The 14,445-nt window shown below is 48.9% G+C and overlaps 4 protein-coding genes and 1 pseudogene across 7 annotated transcripts in view; 1 reads left to right on the forward strand and 4 right to left on the reverse strand.

Moving 5' to 3' along the window:
* The window catches only part of LOC101774305 (probable methyltransferase PMT18), a 5,438-nt gene extending 4,519 nt beyond the window's left edge, over positions 1-919 (reverse strand). The window contains exon 1 of one of the 2 annotated variants that reach the window (XM_012842791.3): positions 895-919. The gene's annotated coding sequence lies outside the window, so the exon portion shown is untranslated. Of the gene's footprint in view, positions 1-22; positions 286-894 lie in introns of those variants that run through there. The other variant, XM_004982581.4, reaches the window with a different exon arrangement.
* Positions 920-2,410: 1,491 nt separating this feature from the next.
* LOC101754742 (protein ROOT PRIMORDIUM DEFECTIVE 1) lies at positions 2,411-4,512 on the forward strand. The gene has a single exon (XM_004986381.2). It carries the CDS (start codon positions 2,411-2,413, stop codon positions 3,569-3,571), a length of 1,161 nt encoding a protein of 386 aa, XP_004986438.1. The 3' UTR covers positions 3,572-4,512.
* Positions 4,513-4,726: 214 nt separating this feature from the next.
* Positions 4,727-5,825, reverse strand: LOC101773904. The gene has a single exon (XM_004982579.3). It carries the CDS (start codon positions 5,790-5,792, stop codon positions 4,944-4,946), a length of 849 nt encoding a protein of 282 aa, XP_004982636.1. The 5' UTR covers positions 5,793-5,825; the 3' UTR covers positions 4,727-4,943.
* A 733-nt stretch (positions 5,826-6,558) lies between these two features.
* Positions 6,559-11,729, reverse strand: LOC101774977 (G-type lectin S-receptor-like serine/threonine-protein kinase B120). Of its 3 annotated transcripts, XM_012848850.3 has the most exons (9): positions 11,445-11,729; positions 9,883-11,329; positions 8,759-8,857; positions 8,463-8,638; positions 8,173-8,383; positions 7,843-8,080; positions 7,596-7,746; positions 7,264-7,521; positions 6,559-6,696 (listed from the first exon to the last, which is right to left on the reverse strand). In XM_012848850.3, the coding sequence occupies exons 2-9, from the start codon at positions 11,192-11,194 to the stop codon at positions 6,685-6,687; spliced, it is 2,457 nt and encodes an 818-aa protein (XP_012704304.1). In that variant the 5' UTR covers positions 11,195-11,329; positions 11,445-11,729; the 3' UTR covers positions 6,559-6,684. The 3 variants fall into 3 exon arrangements, with proteins under 3 accessions (XP_012704304.1, XP_004982640.1, XP_004982639.1); XM_004982583.3 differs by lacking the exon at positions 6,559-6,696 and having other exon boundaries at positions 7,020-7,521; positions 11,466-11,728; XM_004982582.3 differs by lacking the exon at positions 6,559-6,696 and having other exon boundaries at positions 7,020-7,521; positions 11,445-11,728.
* A 1,739-nt stretch (positions 11,730-13,468) lies between these two features.
* Positions 13,469-14,445, reverse strand: part of LOC101775657 — a 3,288-nt pseudogene continuing 2,311 nt past the window's right edge.

Below are 14,445 nucleotides of genomic sequence, written 5' to 3' on the forward strand. Positions count from 1 at the left end.
CGAATCAGCAGAGGTACCAGACCTGCGAACAAGAAGCCAGCTCAGGAAGGCAGGGCAGTGGAGGAAGCCAAGACGAGTAGACGACGAAGAAGAGGCAGGGAACCCCCAAGTTCCAGAGGGGGGAAGGGGAACGGGGCAGTAGAGTAGCACCAGGGGTCCGGTCTATTTATTCGAGCTCTGCCTCAGGCCTCAGCCATGGTGAGGTGAGTGAGGCAGGCACTGAGCTCTGGTGAGGGGGAGTGAAGTGGTGGCGTGATGCCGAACACGCTCACATGTCAGCAGCAGCCCAGCTAACCCGTCCTTTTTCATAAATAAAGAAAGCGAGGGTGTGAATGGAGGCCACACCCGGAAAGATCAGGCCGACACGGGAATAAAATAGAGTGGAATTGGGAAGAAAAAAGCGGGGAGCGCACCGAGGGCGAGGCCAGACTCCTGCCTGTCCTTCCTCGCGTGGTCATGGCCATGGAGGCATGGACCAATGGCTGGCTATGGAGACCCCAGAGGATCGTGGGAGGAAGATGATTTCAGAAGAAGCAAGTCTTCGGTCCTTGGAATTAGGCCCCTTGCACGATGTGACGTTTCTTTCCTTGGACTGTGAAACAGATGATGATGCATGCACCGTGACGAGAAATTTGCCCTGAATTTCTGGCATATTGGTTTCTGAACAAAATTTCTGGACTATTGGTTTCTGAACAATCTTTGACATTTCAAGGGTCTACTTTCAAGAACCAATCAACTGGTATTTGCATGCAGATGATGACATTGCAGGAAAAGAAAACTTTTTTTGAGTACTTTGGAGGAATTTTTTTGAATAAACTGTCAATGACCCGCAAAAAAATCTCACAAACTGTCAAGATTGAAAGCAGAACTGGGTTAAATCTTGGAATTACTCACCTGTAAATCTTAGGATTCCCTTGTCACCGTAGCAAATTTGCCCTGCCCTCTTCTGACTGTCGCCCACTCTATCATTGATCTGGGCAGCTTTGCCCGGCCATGATGGTTGTTTGCAGTAGAAGCAGGGTAAAACCAAAAGGCTCTCCTTTTGAGCTGTTACCCTTTTTTATCTCCTCACACACTGCTTCTGGCGATTTTCTCCCACCTTGTTCTTTGCCTGCATGGAGAGTGGACAGGATTGGGTCAATGGCCAAAGAGCACCACAGAGGGTTATGGGGAGAGATTGTCGGGCCTCCATTTGCTCCCAGCATTTTCTGTTTTTTTCCCCTTTGGACTTGAAAAATAGAAAACCTCATGTGGGGAGAAAAAAATTGCAGTTTTTGTGATGGGCTGATGGCATGCTTAGACAGTGTCGGTGCAATAAAATGCAGGGACCACAGCGTAGACTGGTGCATCCCCTTTGATGATTCATGTTCATGCGTGTCCTACCTATTTGGCCTGATATTTTGCACAGGATTTCACCAGGGAATAATGAATGCTGCGATTCCTAGGATCCTTTGTGCACACCTAATTCCCCAATTCAATTTTGTTTCAGGGAGAAATGATGTTATAAAAGCCACATACTCCCTCTGTCCCCTTTTTAGTGTCGCTCGGGAACCACGTTCCCCTCGCAATCCCGGTTCCTAAGCGACAATTAAAACGGGACGGAGGGAGTAGATCAGAGGTGTGCTGTTTCACATTCGATGACGCGGAGAGGGAACTGCAAAGACGTAACCTGGTTCTCCTGTGAGCCCATGAGAGATGATTTTTTTGCATGGTGGAACCGTGGAAGCACATTTTGTTTATCCAACGAAATAAAAAATCCAAAAAAAACAAAGGAAAAGAGAATGCCATGGATGGAATCTCTATAAAGGGGAAAAAGAAGAGTGGACGCACGCAATGGCGCATCCTTCCTTTACCCCGAACCCGCATCGATGTTCCTCCGTGGCGAGGGTTTCTCGGGCACAAATCCCCCTCTTTCACAGGATCCAAGAACAGGACTCTCTCGTTTCAAAACGAAACAAGGAACGGGATCGGAGTCTCTTGCTCATCGATATGATCATCATCAACCCACGCAAAAGCGAAGCGCAATTCGAATTTCCACGTAGGCCAGTAGCGAGAATGAAAGGAACTGAAATCAACCGCGTGTGCACTCTCACCTGACCAGGTCCTCGACTGGGTAACTCCAAAGAGGACGGACGAGGAGGAGGCGACGAAGACGAGATGAAGATGATCCACGCAACAGCAGCAGAGAATTCCGGCGCCGGTAGAAAACCAGATTCCGGGATCGTTTGAAATTTCGTCCGCGGCGAGTCCTACCTCGGTGGAAAATATGGACTCCGCAACGAAACCCTTAGGCCCAGAAGGCTGCTATCGCATCTCCGCACGCCGAGCCCATTCGGCCCAACGGCCCAGTTCCCAGCAGCAGATCGCCAAACCACCCCAAGCCGCGCCGGCCCGGCCGGAGCCGGACGCCATGCCTTCGCCGCTGCGGGTGCCGGCGCGGCTGCTGCACGCGCGGTGCAAGACCACCGCGGCGCAGCACGTGGCGGCGCGGCACCTGGACCACACCTTCGAGCGCCTCGCGGCGGCGCACCTCCCGCTCGTCGCGGCGTCGCCGCTGGTCGACGCGCTGCGGGCCTCCCCCGAGCCGCTCGCGTTGCCAGACCTCGCGCGCCGCCTCCCGCTCCGCCTCCACCGCCGCGGCCCGCTCCACTTCCTCCGCCTCTTCCCGCGCGTGTTCCACCTCCGCGCCCCGCTCCCGCTCTCCCTCTCGCTGACCCCGGCCGCCGCGGACCTCCTCGCCGTCGCCAGCTCACCCGCCGACGCGGCGCGGACGCTCCACCGCCTCCTCGCGATGTCGGGCTCCCGCGCACTCCCCCTCCGCGCCGTCTTCCGCGTCTGGCGCGAGCTCTCCCTCCCCGACGATTTCGAGGAATCCGTCATCGCGGGGCACCCGCACCTCTTTCGCCTCGCCCCCAACCCCGCCGAGCCCAACACCCACATTCTCCACCTCGTTGCCGATTCGGCGGCCGAGGACTTCACCCCGGTGGTGGATAAGACACGGTCAGACAGGTACGCGTTCAAGCTGCAGTTCCCGCCGGGGTTCAGGCTCACCAAGGAGTACCGCAAGAAGGTGAAGGAGTGGCAGCAGCTTCCATACGCCGGCCCGTATGAGGCCGTCAGTCCGAGGGCTGGAGGGAGCAAGAGAGTGTCGAAGCTTGCGAGGAGGAAGATGGAGAAGAGGGCAGTTGGGATCGCTCACGAGTTCCTGAGCCTGACAGTAGAGAAGATGGTGGAGGTGGAGAAGTTCAGCCAGTTCAGGAAGTGGTTTGGGATCGAGGTCAATGTCCGGGACGTGTTCTTGGATCACCCCGGAATATTCTACCTCTCGGCGAAGGGAAAGCGGCACACAGTGTTCTTGAGGGAGGCGTATGATCGTGGGAAGCTTGTTGAGCCGAATGAAGTATCTGAGGCAAGGGCCAAGCTCGTTGAGCTCATGCTCCTGCGCCGACGAGGACTTGGGAACGCCAATTCAAGTGCCAACATGGCTTCAGGTGCCGCTTCTGATGCCAAAGAGAGTGGTGATGATTTTGTTGAGCATGAGGATTGCTTGTTGGATGTACCGGAGACATAAGAGCAGTAAAGATGTTGTCGACTTCATGGATGAGCGTGGTTAATAGGGCTAATACGATGGGCATAGCTGTGGCTTTTGATTCTTGGAACTCCAAAGGCATGTTTCAACTGCATATAGCTGTGACTTTTGATGCTTGGAACTCAAAAGTCATGGTTCAACTGTCTGTGCTATCCTCGTGGTAGGTAAATATTCATGAGGCAATGTTAAACCTTTGAAGTTGGGTTCCCTTTAGTTCTCTGTCCAGAAAATTTTGTTCTGGCAAAACAATCTGCAAAGCTTGCTTAATTCCAGGTAATTTGATAGAATTCAGGAATTTCCTCTAGTTCCTCACTCTGGCTTTGGCTATTGGCTGAAGTACTACATGATGGTGCCTGGTTGGTGGCATTGCTTGAGTTGATGAGCCAGGTTCTCTTCAGCAATTTGTCAACTCTAGTAATTACTGCAACATTCTCAGCTTCAACAGGGCCTGCAAGATATGCAAATTTGGCAATGGATGGCTTCAGGCACATACACTGCCCATTCATCTTTCAGTGCCTTATTTGTGCGATAGGTTCATTCTTCCGACCGTCAAGCCTACTCTCCGATGTGGGAACATTGGATGCCTATGAATTGCAAGTTTTTCTGCTGGTTGGCATCACAGAACAAGTGCCTGATGTTCAAATATTGCAAAGAGATGATGGTCGAATAACCCTATATTATCCCTGGTGGAGAGGCAGTTTTGCACCTTCGAATGCTCATATAAAAGGTGCTGTAGTGTTGATAGCTGTTTCTCCATAGTTAACAATTTTGTGGCCGCCAGAGTCTCCCCCATGCTTGGTACATAGCAAGGATATTTTCTTCATATACCTCACTATAGTTGTATCTTTCCTTCCCTGTAATTGGTTACGAGTGTTCGTTTGAGAACAAAACGCTCTTATAATAAGAAGCATGTACTTTTGCCATTTTGTCTGTTGTCACCATTGTTGATACTTGAAACTGCATATTTTCTTCCAATTGTCAGCGTGTCCTCCTTTGGAGAGATTGGCTCTAGATTTACAACTCAAAATCTATTCAGTATGGTACTCCCTCTATTTCGTTTTGTAAAAGAATGCACGGGCCAAACTGCACCCTGCATTTTTGAAATGGAGGGAGAACTATAACTGATTTCCATGAACGAAGTTTTGTTCGTTGATCAAAATACCACGTGAAGGGAAGGAAACGATTCTGTTCAAGATGCAAAGAGTGACAGGTCTGCCCAACCAGTGCACGGACCGGTTCCCCAACGCGAGCTGGGTCCGCCTTGAAACAATGTGCCCAACTGAAAACTACTCTGCACATTTCCTATTTTGATCCTCTGAAATCCTGATTGCAAGTCGGCAGCACAGCCGAGGAATTACAAGGGATTATGGATGTTGAGGAGTAGAACTCTAGCCTGCAGCAGCCTCCTGAACACCTTCTCGCTCCCGCTCTCCAGCCCGGCAATGCACTCCTCTAGCTCCTCTAGCCTCTCCAATGCCGCTGGCGCCGTTTCCGGCGCTACTTTGCTGCTGGCCGCCGGCGCGACACCGAGCCTCGCTAGCCACCTGTGCGAGTGTGCCATGGCGGGCACGTCCGGCGACATGGCCGCGCACCGCGAGAAGATGGCCGCCGACGCCTCCGCCGCGGCCACGGTCGCCTCCGTCACCACGCCGACCACCTCAGCGCCCGCTGCGTCCGCCGAGCTGGGCGTGGGCGCCACCGCCGCGCGCCCCGACCTCGAGGCGTGCCTCATCGCGGCGGCGAGGCGGCGCAGCTCCTTCTCGGTCCTCCTGTGCGCGCGCGCCGACGCGGCCACCGCCGCGCCGTCCCCGCGCCGGGCGCCGGCCCGCGCGTCCGCCACGCCCTGCCTCGCCGCGAGCAGCGCGGCGCCGAACGTGCCGTACGCGTCCGCGAGCGCGAGGAAGCCGTCGAGGACCCGGTCGTCGGCGTCGTGGAGCGCCGCCGCGGTGCGCGGCGTCGCGAGCAGGTCGCCCAGCGCGGCGAGGACGGCCTCCAGGAGCGCGAGACCGTAGGCGGGTGAGGAGGAGGAGCTGCCCACGGCTCCGCCGCAGCAGCAGGACCACGCCCTGAGCGCGCGCACGGTGCCGTCGAGGCGCGCGAGCGCTGGGTGGCACGGCTCGCTCGCGGACCGCGCGTGCGCCGCAGCGGCCGCCGCTGCCGGCGCCTTCCTCGTCGTCCTCGCGGGGCTGAGCGTCAAGTGCATTCTGACTTCCCAGTCAGTTGGTTTCCTGATGTGATCGTCGGATCGTGAGTGGAAATCCGGGACAAGGGCGGGAGCTTATATTGGGTGGCCGGGGCGCAGGCGGTGCCGCGGTGGTTGCAAGTTGCCGTAGAGAAATGGCCGGATCGGGTTCACGGGCAGGCTGGCGCCGGCCGCGCTGCTGTTTTGGGCATCCCGGCATGCGACGAGCAAAACAAGTGGAGTCCCAGTGTCCAGTAGTGGCAGTATCAGCAGTTCAGCACCATGGAGTTGACCCTTGGCGTAGGACAAGGAAGGGGAGTTCAGCAGGGAGCAGCTGCGCCCGCGGCCCGCCAATGGGCAGGGCACGGCAGACATATTCTTCTTGTCAACGAGAGGTTGGCGCAGCGCTGACGGGATTGGTCAGACAATGTTTGGGACAACTGGCAGCCAACCTCGGTCCCATTCCGGTTTGCCGGGGGCACTTGGGAGGGCCTCGGTTTTGGAGGAGATCAGGCGGCCAAACCCGGCTTTCTCAAACCAGAAACCTGCTCAACCACCGCTCTGCTGGCCGAAGGCAGGATCTGCCGAGTGCCCGAGTGCCGAGCACCCAGCTAGGCAGCTAGCTGGGTAGCCCTCTGCCATCTTGCCGAATAAACAACGGAGAAGATCGAGGAGGCGTGGACCGTGGTGCTCTCGGGCGAGCTTGAGTGCACGCGGGCGAGACAGAGATGGAGCCATGGCTCCGGCCCCGCCCGGCCGGACGCGTTCCGCCGCGCAGCGGGTGAGCGGGGTCACCAGCCGCTGCCGTTTTTCCACCGCGCCGCGCCGCTCATCAGCTGGCCAGCCATGTTTCTTCCACCAGTCCGCCTAGAGTCTAGAGGCATCACGCGCCGCCGCCGCGCTCGCCCTCGCCTCATAACTCAGACTGTTCAGAATATTTTTTTAAGAAATTGGTAAGCACATGGCATAAACGTTTTACTACAAATGTGCAGATTTACTTTTTGTTGGTAAAAGAAATGCCTACTCAATCAAACCTAAAAAAAGCCTAGATGGGGAAAAACACTAAATTTATTGGTTTGGATGTTTCTATAGTTCATGCAACAAATAGTAAACTTTAATGGCCCAGTTGGAGCACATGAAATTCATGAGAACTTTGCAGCAATTTCAATATTAGCAGTTCAATACTTCAATTCTCATAGGAACGACGAAGAAGAATTCCAGCATTGCAAATAATATTACCATGTGGGGTTACCTACTTTAAGCATGACATATATTTTACCTTCTCTTATTTCACTTAAAACGTTCGGAATTCTTTGTGGTGAGGTTTCTTTAGAAGAGAATATTTAGTCTTGTCCCATTTGATATGAAAGCTATTCAAGAACAAATGCTTTGCCTAAATTTAAACAAATAAGCACACTAATCGGTATCTACAGGTATTAAACTTCTAGCGTCCCTCCAACGCTGTAATACTCATAGTATTTGCAGAACTCACAATAGCTTCTTCTGCTGCCTCATGAGTTCCATAGTTCCTTTCTGCAAAGTATATTGGCTGCTTTGGATGTGGAAGTGATGTATCTCCATTCTCCAGATTTGACACAATTGATGACGTGAGTGGCCGAGCATTTGGGTTGTCCTGAACACACAAGAGCCCTATATGGATACACCGCGAAGTCTCATCAAGCGAACAGGTCTCCACAATTGATGAGTCAACAAAATCTTTTGTGTTCCCATCCTTCCATAAGCTCCATGCCTGCATCGATCATATCCCATCAAGATGCATATTAACAGTAAGTTGTAGTGATTTGAGTAGTTCGTAGTACTTACGTAGGCTATAAGGTTGGGGAAATCTTCTGTTATGTGCATAGAGGTGATCTTTGATCCACTCACAATCTCTAGAACTAAAACTCCAAATCCATACACATCAGACTTGACAGAAAACACACCTTCCAAAGCATATTCAGGCGACATGTAACCACTGTTTGAAATATTGTCCAATTAGTAAAAACATGATTTATTTTGGTTCAAGCGCAAGAACAAATTGTAAAGTTGGTTCATGTATTATATTACTCACTATGTGCCGACAACACGGTTGGTGTTTCCTTGTTGCTGGGTACCATCAAATATTCTTGCCATACCAAAATCAGATATCTTGGGGCTCATTTCATCATCCAATAATATGTTGTTTGCTTTGAGATCCCTGTGGATTATCTTCAGTCTTGAATCTTGATGAAGATAAAGAAGTCCTCTAGCTATCCCTATGATTATATTAAATCTTATTGACCAATGAAGTAATGGTTTCCTTGTGGAATCTGCCAGCAGTAGCATAAATTGAGTGATAACATCAGAAATACTTGTTGATTTAATTAATTCTGAAAATTAGCAAGACAAAATAAGAACATACTAAAAAGGAAGGCATCCAAACTTTTGTTTGGCAAGTATTCATATATTAATATTTTCTCATCTCCATGTATGCAGAAACCAAGAAATTTAACTAGGTTTCTGTGTTGCAACTTTGCAATGAGAATTGCTTCATTTCTGAACTCCAATATCCCCTGGCCAGAACCCTTACTAAGCCTTTTCACAGCAATTGGTTTACCACACTCTAATGTTCCCTGCGCAATCACATATTTCTTAGATCAAGCCATTTAGAAATACAATGATTTTCTACAATAAGAAAAGATTTCTCACTACCTTATAAACATTGCCGAAACCTCCATGCCCAAGCATGTTGGAGCTAGAAAAATTGTTTGTTGCTAGTACAATTTCTCGGAAGCTAATAAAGGGAAACTTTCCATCCACAAGTTCATCAGAAGTGCTCAAAGCTTCAGATATCATCTTCTTCCAGATTTTCTTGTTCCTTTGTTTGGCTGAGAGGAATATTGATACTCTCTTAAAGATAATTAAAGAACACTGCTTATGAAATATCGAAATGGCCTAAAACATTCCTGGGAGAAATACACAGCTAAATAAGGGAACTTTTGTTCTACCTTGGCAGTTGTAGATCCAAACAAGCCACATGCATATGAGTATGAGCAAACTTGATACAACTGGCAGAGTAATTTTCAGTATATTACTCCTCCTTTTATCTGTCCAAATTTAAACCAGAAAGATGATCATGATTTGATAATTTGTGCTATAATTAGACTGCAAACCAAACATTTCTCACAAGTATGAATGTACATGCAAAACTATCTGAAGACCTATTTCTCGCATGGTCGCATGGACAATGAATTATAGGTAAATCTGGCATTATAGTAGCATTTGGCACACATGGTCTTGCTTGATGCTTAAAATAAAGTACCATAACTTTCTTATATCACAAATGCTGAAGCGCTATTTCTCACATGGACAATGAGAGAGGAATTTAAGTCCCAAAAAAATCATTGGAAATAGCTTCAGAAGGCAGATCCTACTATCATAATCATATCAGTACGGTTCTTATAGCTCATTGATATAGTAATATACTGATATACTATCGTGACCATCCCCAAAAAATTACTATTCTGCTATTGTAAAACTATATTCTCCTATAAAATTGAGAATATCCTATGAAAGGCTGTAAATATCATTCTGCAGTGATTTTTGCTAAGCGTGCATGCTTAGTCTTTATTTGGATGGTTACACTGGAAGGCTTTCAGTCACTCTGTGGTTGAATCACGATTGCTCGAGATGGCTGTGTGGCCTAGTCTAGTTAGGTGTCATGTGATTTCAGTACCTCCTTAGAACATGCAGGTGCTAGGACAATTTAATGATGGCAATCAATAAACTTAATTTTCACTGACCTTTTCTTGCCGCTTCAAAAAAAAAAACTGACCTATTCTTAAACATGCTATGTTAAGTAGAGTAAATTTGAATGTCTTAACCAGACAATATGGTCAGGGTGAAGGCATCTTTTCAGGCCAAACCTCCTCTTTAAACTCAATACAAGATAAAGGTATTACAAGTCTTAACCCTACTCTAATTTTTAATCGCAGCTAACTATTCTTAAGACCGTATTCAAGGTCCAATAATGTAATCTGTGTGGAGCAATAAGAGGATACAATTGGATCCTTTCCGGACCTACAGAAAACAACATAAGCAAAGCAGAGAAAGAAAGCATGAAAAAAAATACCACTTAATCTGTTAACTCGAATGTATAGATTTTCTCCAATTTCAACGCTTTTCTCTGTGTCGATCAAATCTCCCATCCATAATAGGCATCTTGTGTCATCCCCATTGATAGCCGTGGTGCCCATATTGGCATAAGCATATGCTGTGCAGGAGCAGTTGCTAGTGCATTCTGCTGAGCATTCGTCAAAACTTCTATTCTTGACATACACGAATTTGTCCGGAATTTTCATGTCCGTCAAGGTTAAGAACCTATTTTCTCGACCACATATTATTGTCTCCTTGCGGCGGCATCCTTCCCAAAACCTACCATCACCCCCGTCTTTCTTGCTTAGTGGCTCGAAACCATCGAAACACTTGCATGTAGGAATAAGCTCTGTGTTATCACAGTAACCAAATGCGCCACAGTATCCATATGTATTGCAGTCATGGACAGGCTCTGCCTGCAGGACATTCCACTCCAACATGCTGCTGTTCCAGACTTGGATCTTTATCTTCCCTGAGTAGTCCATTTTGATCTTTACAGTTGAGGAGACACCTGGAATGCCAAAGGAGATATAGATCTCATCCTCAATTCGGCTTATTGTCATGTAGATAGTGGACTTGACACTCTCCATATATGACCCAACTACCAAGTAGTTCCTCCATACCGGACTTCGCCGGTATGGCCTTGAGCCGTTCCAGATGATGCGCTGCAGAAACTGATCAGGATCTGCGCCGTAGGAGAAGCTACTGGAGGATGGATCCTGGGGGTCCTTCCAAGAAATCAGCCATTGTAGTGCATGTCTATTGTGGGTTACTCTAAGGTTCATGCCAGGGAGAAGAGTGTCGGTTGGGTAATCAAAGCTTTGCCATAGGACGGCACCCTCTGATGTCCGAAGGATAAAATTTCCAGTGTTGTCAAGCGTGGCTTCTCCACTTATGTTCTCTGACGATGACAAGTTTCCTGGAGCACTGACGTTTGCCATCCAAAGCAGCTGGCCGTCAGTATTGGACAGAACAAGGTTGGATCCGCCTGTCAGGGCAAGTGTCGCAGACGAAGGATCGGTGATCGGCGTAGCACGATTGGCAACCCACACGATGTTGTCCTTGGGGATGCTGTTGTACCATATGCCAACATAGTAGCGGTTTCTGGTTGAGTTGGACGGGGAGAAGAAGCCCAGGGCAAAAGTGCCATCATCAGAGACGAGTGTGCTTCCGACAGTAAGAGGCTTGCTGGGAAGAAGGCGATTTTCTGTTGCACCGGACGTGAACAAGCTGGCTGAACAGAAAACCAGTGAGATGATTCTGTGGATGGGAAGGAAGCCCATTGCCATCAGTGGTTGTGTGGCGTCCTACTTTGCCAGAGAATTTCAATGTTGTTACTGGGACACAGAGGCAAAAAGGAGTGAGGTGGGGATTTTGATGTCATGTGAACTCCCATGGGCAACGCAACTATGAATAAACCTCTCCTGCGTTTAAGATCCAAATTGTGTCAATGAAAATCGAAAACAAAATGATGAATATGTCCATTTCAATCATAGCAGTGAGATTAAAGGAAGATCAAGTAATTGAAAGTTCCTGCACCTGTTCAAATGACCACCGTACCATTTTGAACTCAAGTACTCGACTGAATCGCCATAGAACTGAATCAGTACATCTCAGAGCAGTAGGGCAGCGATGATGATCAGATGGAAAAAAAAAAGGATGCCCTGCCGCTTGTCGGGTTGTTTCAACGTCGCACCCAGGCAGCTGCCGGTCTGCTGGAAGAGGGGGATTCTGCGGTGACTTGTGAGTCAAGAGATGGGGGAAGTCAGAAGCTGTCTATTTCATTTCTTAACCCTTCACCACACAAGCGCGTGGCTTCCCACACAAGAGATGGAGGAATTCAGAACTGACTATTTCAAGTCTATAAAACCTCTCTGCTTCCATCTCGTTTCTTTCTTTTTTCGAAAGGATCAATATCTCCCAGGAAATATCCACTCCACGCTAGAGCTGATGAAAGGACAGGGAAGATTCCCAGGGACCGAAACAAGTCCTAGGAGGAGGCGTTCCAGCGTTCTCCGCAATGATTTTGGTGCAGCTAATCCCTCCCAGCTGTTCCTTTCAGAGTTGCATCAGCCATCGTCTCGTTGTCTGACCTTGTGAATCATGACTCCCAATATTGCAAGATCTTGCCGGTGCTACAGAAGTACACAACTTGCAAGTGGTATATCCATTGGGCAAAGAGAAAATTCTCTATTTGGCATTGGTATAATGACTGATTCCTTGTTTGGCCCTTGAAATTTCAGCTTCCCCTATTTGGCACTGAATTCCATGCCCTATATGACATTCCGTTAGTTTTCCATCCAATGCCTGTTAAATGACCGGTGAAAAGTCGAATTTGCCCCTGTTATCTTATGTAGCAATAATCAACGTATTAATATTCCATGATATAAAAAAATACATGGACACAAAAGGTTAGATGAATTTCAATAAGTTGACAAGAATGACAGTGTTGTAGGATTCCAGTAGCAAGCTTGTTGGATAAAACTGCTCTGTGTTCCTTTAATTAAAAAAAAAGAAAAAAAGAAAAATCTGAACTGCTACTCGCACACTAGTGCAATCAACTCGCAGGAGCTAATAAGCATTTCGCATTTCGCATTTCACAGTACTATAACTGAAGACTGATCCTTAATCACCTAAGGCCATCAGAAGAAGCATGCACGCACGCACCGCACAGTTACGGCCCTGCATTGAACGGATCGAGCAAGCACATTCATGGAGCTGCAGAGTGCAGTGGAGACTGCGGCGGGCCTTACTGGAGCCGCTGCCGGCGGCGGCGGCGCGTGATCAGATGCACAAGCAGGTGTAGGTGCCGGGGCCGCTGGAGCAGAGTGGGCGGGGATCCGTGCAGGGACGGCGATGAGAATGACATGGGGCGCTGCTGGAGATACGGCGGCAGGCCGAGGCGGCGCGGGGAGGCTGGAACGGAAGAGAGGTTGGGCGGCAGGCGGCGTCGCGAGTGTAGGGCCATGCTCTGACACCACACAACAGTGGCAAATTCATCTTTTCATGAGACATTTAACGGTAATGGCTAAGGGCATGAGCAAATATAAAGACTAAAAGTGGCCTTTGTAAGTGGGTCCCGTGTCAGTAATCTTTATGGCTATTTTTTGCTCACGATGCTGAACCATGGATGGACTGTAGGCTGGGATCCATTCGGCACATAAAAAAATTTATCCAGCCACGTAGAGGTTTGGGAAGTGGAGAGATTATATTATTTTATCCTTATAGGTGGGCTATATGCTTATACCTGTAAGGATGGATTGCTATATGGACTATTTGCATAATGGTGAGCCAGGTCGTCTATAAAGATCACTTTTTATCTCCATTATGGCTGCGGGAAAGAGTGCGGGATGAAATTCAGACCCAGAGTTAAATGCCGGTGTCACCGCGTGATCTCTTCCTTCTTTCTTCCATGACTGCAGGCCTGCGAATGCAAGCAGGACAAGAATTGGAGAAGCGACATGACAAATGCCAAGCCAGGCAGAGACTGGCAGAGGACAAACATATAACACAGCAGCATAAATGACGCCGCAAGTGTGAAATCCGCTGCATCATACACAAGGTTAAATCAGGAATCATGCACATTCCAGGCATCCAAGTACCCATTGAATCGAATAATTCAATCAATACCTCAAAACAAACTACATACTTCATACAGTGCCCGATTGGCTCCACATTGTTACAGGATATGTATATATGCATGCACAAAAAACCGCGAGCTATAGTAGAGTAGATACACCCATAGACAAGTCATCAAAACCAACGCATTTCCAGGACCCGGAATAAGGCTAAGTGACGAGTGACGACTAGAAGCACTTCCTGTGGACAATAGCTGGACCAGATTCTTCATACTCTGCCCTTGAGATCCACATCTGCACAGAGTTAAAAAAAAAAGAACTTATGTCAGAACGCCTCAAATAAACCTAGATGTTGGATTCAGAATAACCGTTGGAAAACTCGATATTACCTGCTGGAATGTGCTCAGAGATGCAAGGATTGATCCTCCAATCCAAACACTGTACTTCCTCTCTGGCGGAGCAACAACCTTGATCTTCATGCTGCTCGGAGCAAGCGCGGTGATCTCCTTGCTCATGCGGTCGGCGATGCCAGGGAACATGGTGGATCCACCACTGAGGACAATGTTGCCGTACAGGTCCTTCCTGATATCCACATCGCACTTCATGATGGAGTTGTAGGTTGTCTCGTGGATCCCAGGGGCTTCCATGCCGATGAAAGATGGTTGGAAGAGGACCTCCGGGCACCTGAAGCGCTCTGCACCAATGGTGATCACCTGCCCATCAGGCAGCTCGTAGCTCTTCTCCACTGATGAGCTGCTCTTGGCAGTCTCGAGTTCTTGCTCGTAGTCGAGCGCGACGTATGCAAGCTTTTCCTTGATGTCACGGACAATTTCCCGCTCGGCAGTGGTTGTGAAAGAGTAGCCCCTCTCGGTCAGGATCTTCATGAGGGAATCAGTGAGGTCCCTACCAGCAGATCGAGACGTAGATGGCATGCGGGAGAGCATAACCTTCGTAGATGGGGA

The sequence above is a fragment of the Setaria italica genome, chromosome IX (genome assembly GCF_000263155.2).
Source record: "Setaria italica strain Yugu1 chromosome IX, Setaria_italica_v2.0, whole genome shotgun sequence".
NCBI classification, from domain to species: Eukaryota; Viridiplantae; Streptophyta; class Magnoliopsida; order Poales; family Poaceae; genus Setaria; species Setaria italica.